At 37.0% G+C, this 12,393-nt stretch overlaps 1 protein-coding gene and 1 long non-coding RNA gene across 2 annotated transcripts; both read left to right on the forward strand.

Annotated features, from left to right (window-relative positions):
- The first annotated feature begins 269 nt into the window (after nt 1–269).
- LOC139129014 (synaptogenesis protein syg-2-like) lies at nt 270–6,134 on the forward strand. Its single transcript, XM_070694693.1, has 4 exons — nt 270–461; nt 3,342–3,650; nt 4,861–5,145; nt 5,857–6,134. The coding sequence occupies exons 1-4, from the start codon at nt 326–328 to the stop codon at nt 6,132–6,134; spliced, it is 1,008 nt and encodes a 335-aa protein (XP_070550794.1). The 5' UTR covers nt 270–325.
- A 459-nt stretch (nt 6,135–6,593) lies between these two features.
- LOC139126129 (uncharacterized) lies at nt 6,594–10,178 on the forward strand. Its single transcript, XR_011550481.1, has 6 exons — nt 6,594–6,896; nt 7,011–7,152; nt 8,145–8,221; nt 8,649–8,697; nt 9,047–9,096; nt 10,060–10,178. It is a non-coding gene; the product is annotated as an uncharacterized lncRNA (long non-coding RNA).
- Nucleotides 10,179–12,393: the final 2,215 nt, after the last annotated feature.

The following is a 12,393-nucleotide window of genomic DNA, read 5'->3' on the forward strand; positions in this document are numbered from 1 at the left end:
AGCCAGATTGGGCACAGCCACCACGTCTAAGTCTGTGTGGGGAAAAGTTGTCATGTGCGGATATCATGCGATCTACTGAGAAAGAGATATATTTGTAATAAAGGTCAATTTCCATTATAAAGAGCATATCAATGATGAAAGTGAGGTTGTATTGGTACAAATATTTTCCTTTATCTATCATGTCAGCATTGCGCCCCTTACGGCAGACAGTGATACAGTTTAATTTATGCCTCAACTCAGTGTTGATGCGCACTGGCTATGACGTCATTTTTAAAGCTCAACAACTGTGCCTGTACTGCTAAGTTGTGTAATCTCCAGAAGCCAAATGAATCATTCTTTATGGATTATTAGCTCAGAGTCAACACTTTGTGGAAAGGGGGTACCACGTGTAGGCATTGCAAAGAGGATGGCCGACCAGAAGCCGCGTGGAATCTGGTTGTTTGTACCGGTACTATCAGCAAGTAAGCTGTCTTCATTTCTTCTTTAAAATTTGGCTTCATGTCAGCCATCGTTTGAATTGAATCAGGCATGTTTTACAGCATTTTTGAATGCCTTCTATGGTTTTAATACCCCGATGTGTCGAAGAACGTCCTAATCATGATCGAACGGCGGGATTCTGGCAAAGTCCACGAACCTGTGATCCGATTCTATGCAATATTGTCAAATCGAAAGTCTTATTATAATGGAGTTCAAGGTAACTGTAAGCATCGATGTATCGGATGGGGCGTGGTGAGGGCGTGTGTACATGTGTACATACCACCTCTTAATATTAACAGCTATGAACAACTATCAAAAAAACCGGGTTCGTTCATACAGACTGTTGACATATATTATCAAGGCTCAGTATTACTAATGACGGCCATTCCATGCACACATACTTTGTGCGTACTTGTTTAGCATTATATCCTGCCTACGCATTGATCACATGGCACTTCAAGCAAAATACATTATGCGGCATTCCTCAGTTATTATGCGTGTCTACATTCGCCAAGAGTACGCATCATTGCCCTGTTGTTAGGCACCGAACCAACGACAATAAGCGGTGTGTATTCGATACCCCTGATAATATACCAAAAGACACACCCCTGCGATGACTTTGAGCATGACATTCGGGAATGGTGTTTTGCAGTTGAGCCAAGGACTTTGCTCCATCTCTAGTTGCTTGATTGGGGTATGGGTGACGGGGACCCTATCCTGTAAATGGGCTTTAGTCACGGTCCATTGGGTGACAGATCAAATAAAAGATAACACCTACAAGCAGACATATCCATTGGGGTAGTACGCGCCTCGAAACTGCAAAATTATTCTTACAAATATTAAAATTAACAATCAGACACTACAATGTAAATTTTGGTTCTGGAGAAACAAATTACCTTATATGTAACGACATTTCAATTTCAAAATGGTGCAATCCCTGTTTGAGCTCTCCAGAAAGAAATTACAGATGTAAATTTTCACAGTGAACACATCACTGCCTCCAAGGGCTTTACCAGATATGAACTGTAAATGCTCACGTGTTTCATTATGTATTGCAGTTATATGTAAATTTGAACCTTTGCCACATGTTTGCAACTTCATTGAAGTATTATGATCAACATAATAAACAATATTCACCACAGATTAACTCTATAGGTCATTAAGTATTCGAATATGTAATTCGCTGAATAAAAATAATTAATTTATTTGACTGCTGTCATTGTATCACCACTTTATATAGCAAGTGTAATTGCCTTTGGTCAAGTCCTTCAAACTATATATTCCAAACTTTGAAAGCTCATTAGATATGCAAACTATAAATTAGCTGACATGAAAATTTAAGTGCGAAATGACTTCCAATATTGGTATAACCTGTATAATCATCAATGTACATAGCATGTTATGCCAACTTTGATCAAATAAATCCAAGTATATATCCCTAATTAGGAAAGTTAATTAAATACACAAATTAGGAATTGGCTGAAGCAAAATGCTTAATGCCTTTCAATAATGTTAGCCTACATAATAGTATCTTTAATGTACATAGCAAGTTTCATCAATTTTGTTCATGTAAATTCAAATATATATCCCTAATTTCAAAAATTCATTAAATATGCAAATTAGGAGCTGGATGAAGTAAAAATGCTTAATGACTTTCAATAATGTCGTATCTTAGCATCTTTAATGTACATAGCAAGTTTTGTCAACTTTGGTTTAATTAATACAGACAAATATCCCTGATTAAGAAAGTTCATTAAATATGCAAATAAGGAATTGGCTAAAGTTTAAATGCTTAATGACTTTCAATAATGTTCTATCATAGTATCTTTAATGTACATAGCCAGTTTCATCAACTTTGGTCTAGTCAATTTAGATAAATACCCCTAATTAGGAAAGTTCATAAAATATGCAAATTAGGAATTGTCTGATGTAAAAATGCTGAATGACATTTAATAATGTTCTATCATAGTATCTTTAATGTACATAGCAAGTTTCATCAATTTGGTCATGTAACTTCAAATATATATCCTTAATTTCAAAAATTCATTAAATATGCAAATTAGGATTTGGATGAAGTAAAAATGTTTAATGACTTACAATAAGGTTAAATCATAGTATCTTCAATATGCATACCAAGTTTCGTCAATTTTGATCGAGTAAATTCAGATATATACTCCTAATTAGGAAATTTCATTAAACATGCAAATTAGTAATTATCTTTCACGTCACCCCTTAATATCTTTCAAAGCTGATATATCTTGGTGTGATCAACATTTGTAGCGAATCTCATCAAATTGTGTGCAGTCGTTGTCAATATATCATTTTTTTCTAAAATCATTAATTATGCAAATGAGCAAAAAGTAAGCAAGCCACACCCACCAAAAACTAATCAGTTCTTGCCATTTGCAAACTGAATCTTTGTACCAATTTGATTCTGATCTGATGACCGTTTTTGAGGTATTGAGAACACAGACAGACAGACAGACACACAGACAGACACACACACAGACTGACAGACATCGCTGCGATATATGCTCACGTGTGTCAACAAGTGAGAAAAAATGAACCCGAACAAGAGTCAGACAAAAATATAACGAAGAATAAAGTCATTCCAAATAACCCTCCCCGATGTTGCACTTCTTATGCTTCAGTTATGATAAAATGTTACTCAAAGACTGACCATTCTAATTTGTTTGTTTGTAGTTTGTGTATTGTTGTTTATTTTTGTTTGTTTATTATCAACCATTCAACTGTTTATTTGACACATCCGTATGACCTTTCCAGATATGAGTTAGCATAATGTTTAACATCTTTTAATTTTAATCGTTTCAGCAATGCTTTCGTTTTCTTTATTTATTTTCTAGTATCAACAGCGTCTATTGTCGAGGGTCCGGTTGACACTTTGGCAATTGCAGGCTTCGATACTCAATTGAACTGCACTGTTAACGACACAACGGCCCAGTTGGTGACATGGCGCTGTCTTGAATGCTCTCCCCAAGAAATTACATTCAATTACGTCTCGATGGACACTGATAAATATGACGTCATTTCCGATGGTGGTCCTCTCGATACTTATCATCTTCGTATACTCAACACTACAACCCTTGACGAAGGCAGTTACCAGTGCACGGTTGGAAATGCGGACTACGCAGCAGCAGGCATAACTGTTTTGAGTACGCTCTTTTATGACATTGATTGTTTCAAATGCACTTTCATTTTATTTTTCTGTCATGTATGTGGTCTGCGACAAACTTTACTAGTTTAAAATCATCCGAAAAGGGTGTGGCGTGCCAGTAGGATCTGGTTGTCTACTGCTGTCAGATACATGCAATGGCGCTGGTAATAATACAACCTCGTATATTTTTGACAATTGTAAATGTTAAAATGTGATATACAGTAAAGGAAACAGCGTCCTGATTAAAGGTATACTGTCACCTGCTTTTTGATAGCAAATCACAGATTGTACGCGGGTGGCCGCTTATTAAAAAGGGCGCTCAACACGACCAGCCATGGCATACTTAGTAGCGTCTTCTGCATGACCTTTCCCGTATCGAAAATGGAGGACTGACTGCTACAGGTGTTACGGGTAGTAAGCTAAGCCCCGCCCCTTTACCATATATGGGATATTTAGATTACAGGTGACTGTATACCTTTAATGCACTGTTACATTGTTGGTATACATAATCTTTTTGAAACTACTTGAGAGAGAGAAAGTAACGTAAATTTTCAGTGTACATTATATATGATCATACAATCAGGTTTTTTTTTTGGATCGTACGAAGTGATCGCCTCTTTAATGTTAAGACAGGGAAAGGTGATGATGTCAGCGATTGTTTTTTTTTTAAATAAATTTCTTAAAACAAATAACTAAGTCTAGGGGATAAAGTAGAAATTACAAAACCCTGTAAAGATTACTTTATTAGGCTTAGCTGGCACGGCACAAAACTCCTGAATTACTGTTACACTAAAAACAACCTCACAGGAGTTGAGTGCAGACAGACACTGAAGCGAGAGAAAGTGAGTCTTTTTCACAGAGCAGCGTGGAGAGTAAATACTGGAGTGAGAATACCCAAAGTCTGGCAGAAATCCCAAAGTCAAACTAAAGATCTGAACAGCCCCGTAATTATAGTGAAAAGAAACTCCACAAATCACTATATAATACTAGCCTTTCCATTTGTGTGTTAAACGGTTCTAAGGATACTTTCACTCATAACAAACATTATATTCCCGAGTTCTAGACTGTACTGGACTGATTTAACTGGTCACGGCGAGAATGACCTACATAACATAATTGTAAATAATGAAGAAGATTTGGCCTTCGCGTGAGTATATTAATTCAGACTTTTATTTTTTTTATTTTTAATTTTTCAAATTAATTCAAAGCAAGTGGACCTTCGTGCGGCGTCACACCATCGACGTTCGTGATTGAAGACGAGGAAGCGACTCTGACATGCGCTGTGGAGAAAGGCGTTCCACCGGGTGAACTGGTGTGGTACAGAGAAGGCGTGGCGGTATCGAGGGACGCATCTACAAGACATGAACTGAATTTGGTGTTTACGAGGGAAGACAACGGCACATCCTTCATCTGCACACTTGAAGACGAGACCCTGCCGACACAAACTGAAGATTTGATGACAGGCGCAGACGATGTCGTCATCATTGTGCAGTGTGAGTAAGACTGGTCGAAATAAGCTGACTTTGTCGTGATTCTCCCTCACCGTTTTTATACCGTGATCTCACCTGAATCAAATTGCCGTTAATCTACAAAATAACTGCAGAGGTGCAATTTAAAGAACAGATAAAGATACTATCTACATTTTTTCACAATTGAATGATATGCATGTAATGTTAACACATGAAATGATATTAGTATCAAGTGTCATTTAAGCGAACTAAACAACAGTCTGTCGAATACTAGAACAATCCGCAACATGTCGACAGCATATAAATTAGGTACAAACATGCCCAATGTTGTCATTGCATTGTCTACCCGTCCTGTCTATGGTGTGGAGGAAGGTGTGTGTATTTGACGATTCTAGTATCAGAAAATATCAGATATATAAAAGAACCAACCAACCAAACAGAACAGGGCCGACTACAAGACAAATATAATGATTACAACAATATCGGTACCGCCAAAAGACGGAACCCATTCCTTTGTTGCTATCCACTGATTTCTTTTTTGGTCGTCATTTTTTTATTTTTGTACATTCAAGACGTTTAATTAATAATCTGAAACATGTCGAATTTGATATTCTCCTTCACAATATTTGATGATTGTTTTCATAACATCATTCCGTTTGATGTTGAATTTCATATGTAACTATCAGTTTAATTTCTTCATTTTTAACGTTGTGAGTATTTTCTTGACATACACAGATAAGTGCGCCGTTACCATGATAGTACAACCGGTATATAACACCGTAGAGGGTGACGACGTAACTATCCATTGCTCATCACATGACGGGAGCCCTGACCCCTACAAGATTGGCTTAACATTTAACAGCGAAGAGGTCATTGAAGTGTACGGGACAGATATAAATCATACGATTGAAAACATTTTACGGTCGCAGAGTGGTACGTACGAGTGTTTTGCCGTTACAAGGTTTTACGATAACAGTGAACAACACAGTACGGCACTATACGACATGTTGTGAACTGTAAGTACAACCTGCCAGAGAGAGAGAGAGAGAGAGAGAGGAGAGAGAGAGAGAGAGAGAGAGAGAGAGAGAGAGAGAGAGAGAGAGAGAGAGAGAGAGAGAGAGAGATTTTAATATTTTGGTAATTTTATTTATATTTTTTAGTCAAAACCACAAAACCTCGAGATTGAATCAGTTGATCAGTTGCGGTGTGATGTGATTATGTCCAATGTGATTATCTCCGTTGGAGATACGTGGGAGGATCAAAAAAGAAAAAATAATTACCCTCTGTCCAAAGATAACTTTCAGTTTTGGTCTTAGTTTAAACCAAAGCCTGAGGTAATTAATAGTGAAATGCTCTACAATATATCACTTTTAATGCTAAGGGATGGATTATTATTTGCTTTAACTTTATATTTAATCGATTCATTTATTCAACTAATGATGAATTCTCTTCTGCCCTGACAATAGATCCAGCGACAGTCATCCATGTGGGCAAAACTGAACACCAGTTGAGATTGGCGACATCGTCGTAATGAAATGCGTCGCTGATGGAGTACCAAAGCCGTCGATAACATGGTATGACGGCGCGAACGACATAATACATGAACGAGACGACGACAATTTGAAGGTTACCGCTGGCGAGAGACGGCACCGTGGTAAACAGCTCCCTCACTCTCACACTTGAAAACGAGTCATATTATGGCACTTACACGTGCGAAGCTTTTAATTTCAACCAGTCTGGTGATTCTCAAACCTTCATTGTCACGCAAAATAAGGGTAAGGAATACATCTTTTCTCACAGCTTTTGGAAAAAAATATTTCTGTTCATCCTAAAAGTGACGACTCTTGAAAATGTTAATACTTTCTCTCTCCAATTATCCATAATAAAAGTTACAAATGACCCTGCCAGCCTTGGCCTTGTACTCGGTGTCGTAGGTGGCGTCACTTTGGCAACCCTTAGTGTCTTTGGTGATTTTGTACCTGGTAGTAATTAAGAAGAAACACAGAAGCAAAGTTGAGGACTCGCCTAAAGGTAATTAAAAACTTAGCTTTGAAAATATGTTTGCATGAAAAGATGTTTACGTCGGTGATCGATGTCGGTAGATATAAGTAGTCAATACAGGTAAATAACCCCGGATAACATTACCATTGTTATGTGATATGTACTCAAGAAATAAGGAACAATTAAAGGTTTTCGTTTCCCTAGACTAAACGTATTTTTGCTTTCCAAATTTCCGGCAGTGGCGAATCCATAAGCTGTGTTAATATACGATATTTGGACATAATAATGAAGTGGTAAATCTTTTTTCCAAACGGAATGTATGATAGGAAAATACGCCAAAACATTATGCACATGTAGATAAAACGCTTTTTTAAATTATCAATTAATTTTGTGTTAGGAGGAATAAGTTCTATGTAAGGTGTGACAGAAGCGCTTCAGCTTGGCGCAATACAGCATGTGCAAATGACACAACGGTTACCTCAGGATGACAAAGATTCATGAAAACTTGACCGAAATCAATCGAGTCATCAAGGCGCACAAAGCAAATCGGAGCAAAGTTCAAAATCGGCAAACCAATTAAAAATAAATAAATGGTAGAAAAAATAAATGGGCTTGTAAGTTTTGACTGGAAGCACAAATAATTAAAAACACATGAGACAAATCTGAACAGCACGTGTTTTGCACCAGAATCATTAGGTGATCTGAACAATCTAAAATCTACTACTATCTCTTGATTTTCACGCAAATCCGTTTTTTTTGAGTATTCTCGATAATATACGTCGTACGCTAATGTCCTCTTGATGCAAACGCAAATTAATGAATGTGTGTTGTCTTCGTATTAGTTTAATACACATGACAATATAGTTCATATGATATCCAGAAACTAAAAATGTAGATATTCAATGACAACAATCAGCAGACAGCAAAAAAAATTCAAGTTGTATTTTTCGGTATTACCCTCTTTTAATTATGATATAATCATTCATAATCGATTAACTCAAAATCTTAATTTTCTACTTTAGATTTACCAGCAGAACCAGCAGAACCAGAGACTGCTAGGTCGCAAAAACGTAAAAAACGCAAAAGACGCAAACGAGGGGTAAGTGTTTACCGTTCGAAATCGTGAACGCTTCAGGAATGTCTCTTACTGTTAACTTTTCATTATAATTTTTCGTTTCGCAAGCACTAATCTTTTTTTTTTCGAAGTCTATAATCCGCATTTTCCTTTTTATGGCGAGTAATAAACGCAACATGGATTATTGTTACATTTTCATTTAATTATTTTTGTCGTAATCAATGCAACAAAAGTTCATAACATAAATTCTCTTCGGGTTTTTTATGATAGAGACTCGTTTCAGACATGTTTGTTCCGCTAAACATTTCATTCCGCCCCGCCCTGATAGCTAGGTCTCATTTAACTCTACGTAAACGGTCATATTTATTTTGCGTCGTAATGCACATCACAAGTACAAACCTCCACGCTTGCTCTTGTACAGGGACCGTAATACCATACTATTTGTTTTCAGGGTTCAAAGAGGGCTTACGACCGTCCGAAAACCGCTTCCCCTCACCATGGTAAATATACAGTACATGTGGTCGTATAGTTTTGTTTTTCTGATCACTTGGTAGGTTAATGATGGTCTATTAATATGACACCTCAGGAATATTGTATACTTGACAAGCTAGCACCAAACAATGCTTTTCTCATTACTTCCATTCTTTCCGAAATGCCTCAGCTCTTGAAATATTTAGTAGTGTGCTGTGAAATTGTTTTCAGGGTTTAAGTTTTGGAATGACAAAATTGAACTACATACCGTGTTCAGGATGGTGTAAAATTAATTTATTCAACAATTCACAAGTGTGTAGGGTTATTCGCATGATACAATGTGTTCTTTGTTTAAATTATTTTTTTTTTATCCTGCAGAAAATAGGGTCCGTCACTCTGAGGACGATGAAAGTGAACATTCACAAGAGGTGAGTTTTCAATTATCTTATTTCAAATATAATTCAAACTTTCATTCTATTTGTGACTTATTTTACTTGCTTTTGGGAATCGAATGACTCGTTATCGTAGCAACTTAGTCTAAATTACGGGGGGGACAACAATATATCTTTCTTTCGAAGAGAACCGGCATTAATCCAGACATTGCTAGCTAGATGATTGCCAAACATATAAGCGAACGAGATGTATTTATCAATAATATATCATCTTCACTTGGAACTAACTGTGCACCATTGTACCGTTAGTCAATAAGACAAACTTTTTTTCCTCGATTTCCTCGACCTCTCGGCTTGGTAATGTTTGCGTATGCCACTCTCTTGAGTCAAGTGTACCAAGACCCCAGAAGAGGATACATTGTTGTCGACAGATGATCTCTTTATCCTACCTGACTGAGAAAGAATAATGTTATTTCTATCGAAAGAATATCCTGGTTACGTGCAAGTATGAAGGGAGACAGAAGACAGAACGTAACCAAATTTTTGCAAAAAAATGCACGAACGTCCTTCTTTGTACTAGTTCAATTCCTCCCCTGGGCGAAAATCTTTGGCGAGAACTAATAGGTTCAGGTTGATCGAACAACGATTTCCGTCTGATATTGCTACGGTTAGATAATGTTGACATCAAGATCAAAACGGTACGTATATCGTGTGTATACGGAACTGTTCAGAAAAATAACAAATAATATGATCAAAGTTTACTACTGTACAAAACAGCAGTTTTGTCAAAATTTGGATAACCACTGCCTGACAACATCAATATTTCGTTGTGTGTCGTTGAATCCAGTAAGCACAAAAGATGAATAGTTACCCAAACAGGCCGGTCCGAAGAGCCACTAGTATCGTTCTCAGATGTATGGGATAGTTAACAGATATCATTCAATTTGCAAATGACACCAATGGGTCGATAACCTATTTGTTCTCTCTCTTGATTCACAGTTTAATTTCCCCGTGACGAGTCAGACGTGATGAAGGATGAGTAAAAGATGGGAAAATCGACACACCATATTTCAACCTGCTTTGATGCAACTATCCCGACTAAAAGAAACTCTCACTACAATCATATGGTTACCGTTGCAAGATTAATTTTACGGCTATATACTGAAATGGTATATGGTGTGTCAAGAATACACTGGGTTGGTTTTAAATGAAATGGGTTATAATACATAAGAAAGACGGAATTTATGCGAACACAGAGTATAGTTTTCTTGTAAGTTATTTTTCCAACGGTAGCTTTTTTACTTAAAATTATTAATCAACAAATTTGTAACTACCTGCATTCACTGAATTTATTTGAGAAAACGTTTGTTACATTTAACCATTGAAATGTATCGGTCAGACATAAATCCGTCCAAAAGATAAGGAAACAATTTTTAAAATTTGAATGTTTTTTTTTTCTTTTATTGATTTAATTGTAGGAGCACTGTGTTAATATTTAACTATTTAGTCATAATGACTCTATCAAACATAAAGAAAAGCAAATCAAACATGGACAAAGTAAGTCAATGTAAAACATATTCACTCAAGATTAAGTTTAAAACGCAAGGTTTGATCACTGAATATCTCAGTTCGATCACAGAGTAAAATAGACAGAGTAGCAACATTTGCATGCCTTTTGTTCCATGGTCGTCTCGGTAGACTATTGGCTTTTCATATTAAAATGAGCTCCAAAGGTGTTAAACTTTTTGGGCTTTGTTTGTGGTTGATGATTACACGAGATTATGCGAAAAATACGACGAGATGGCATCGTACTGCCAGTCGCGTAGCAACCATAGTTACTTTGTGAGCTCTCAGGCCAGAAACACTGCTTCACGCCAATCAAAAACATAACACGCCAGCAGTTTCATAAACATGTCTTTCCTTGACGCACGTGTAAAACAGGTACGACTGACCGTAAACCATTGAGTAAAACCAGACAGTATCGATAAAAGACTTTCAAATTTGGTTCAAACACACTCATTATATATTCATAAAAATATGAGAGGAATTTTTAAAACGGTAAAACTCGTTTTCCTGAAGCTCAAAACACTCCCGTTTTCGCCAGCACGTCAATTCTGCTCAGCGCCACACGACAACAACAACACAAACTTTGCCGAACATACTTTCGCTTAGCAATTGGCGAAAATCCGAAAACTACCGAAGGATTCATGGTCGGCACTGTTCGGAAAGAGAGGCGAGAGCAACCTTAGGCGAGGCGAACATGGATGGGTTACGTAACCGATTCACGCCTTAAACAATACCCGTTGCCACTCTATCTATCTTTCTCTATGGTTCGATTCAATGATATAGAGTGCAGCTTAGTTGTCAGATTGCACTTATAAGGAAGAGTACTATTTAATTGCAATTTCATAGGTTCAATTGCATCAAGTTACTATTACTCTTAATTAACCAAGCAATGTAATCTTTGTCTGTAAGAAAGGTGATATATATCCAATGCTGTTAAACAAACGATCTGAGTCGGTTTCAAAACAAATATTATTTTATCGAATTTCAACACCACCAAGAACTTTAGTACAAAGGTACGTCTCAACCCTATAAAAGAGAAAACATCCTCGGGATAAAAGTATTCTGACGATTGCTAGATGCATGAAACTTAAGTAGCAGATGTAATTACTTTGTACTTGAAGTAATTTGTGTTAATATTTATAACGCTCTACTTTTGACATCGAGCACTGTAATTTCCCACAAGAATAGTTGTAAACATTGCTGAATAAATTATTTGAAGCTTCATATATCAATCAGCCCGCAACAAGCGAACAAAATCCCTCTTAAAACGCAGAGACAAAAGTAAATTCCTCCTCATGGATAACTAACCTGCCATTGGCCGCGACCGCCTATTTGCATATGCATAGTCACCTGCTATCAATATCAGTCTATTCCCGCCAATCCTCACTGATTGCTCATCGCATGAAACAGCCTGTAGAGTGACAACTACAAGCTCTAGATTTTCATTGGTCATTATATATAAGAGAGAGAGAGAGAGAGAGAGAGAGAGAGAGAGAGAGAGAGAGAGAGAGAGAGAGAGAGAGAGAGAGAGAGAGAGAGAGAGAGAGAGATACAGAGAGAAAATTAACTTAGTTCAGTACAGTACAGTAAAATAGTTCAGTACAGTTTTCATACTTTTAGTTACGGAACGATAGCATAGTTTTTTGCGAAGTTCCACTTAAAGGTGTTATCAGTGTGGCTGATGTAAACCTCGTCCTCTTAGACTCCAGTTGAGATTATGGCCCTGTAAACGACACTTCTGGTTTGACAGTCTCCTTTCAACGAGCA

Source organism: Ptychodera flava, chromosome 3, assembly GCF_041260155.1.
Source record: "Ptychodera flava strain L36383 chromosome 3, AS_Pfla_20210202, whole genome shotgun sequence".
Taxonomy (NCBI): Eukaryota; Metazoa; Hemichordata; class Enteropneusta; family Ptychoderidae; genus Ptychodera; species Ptychodera flava.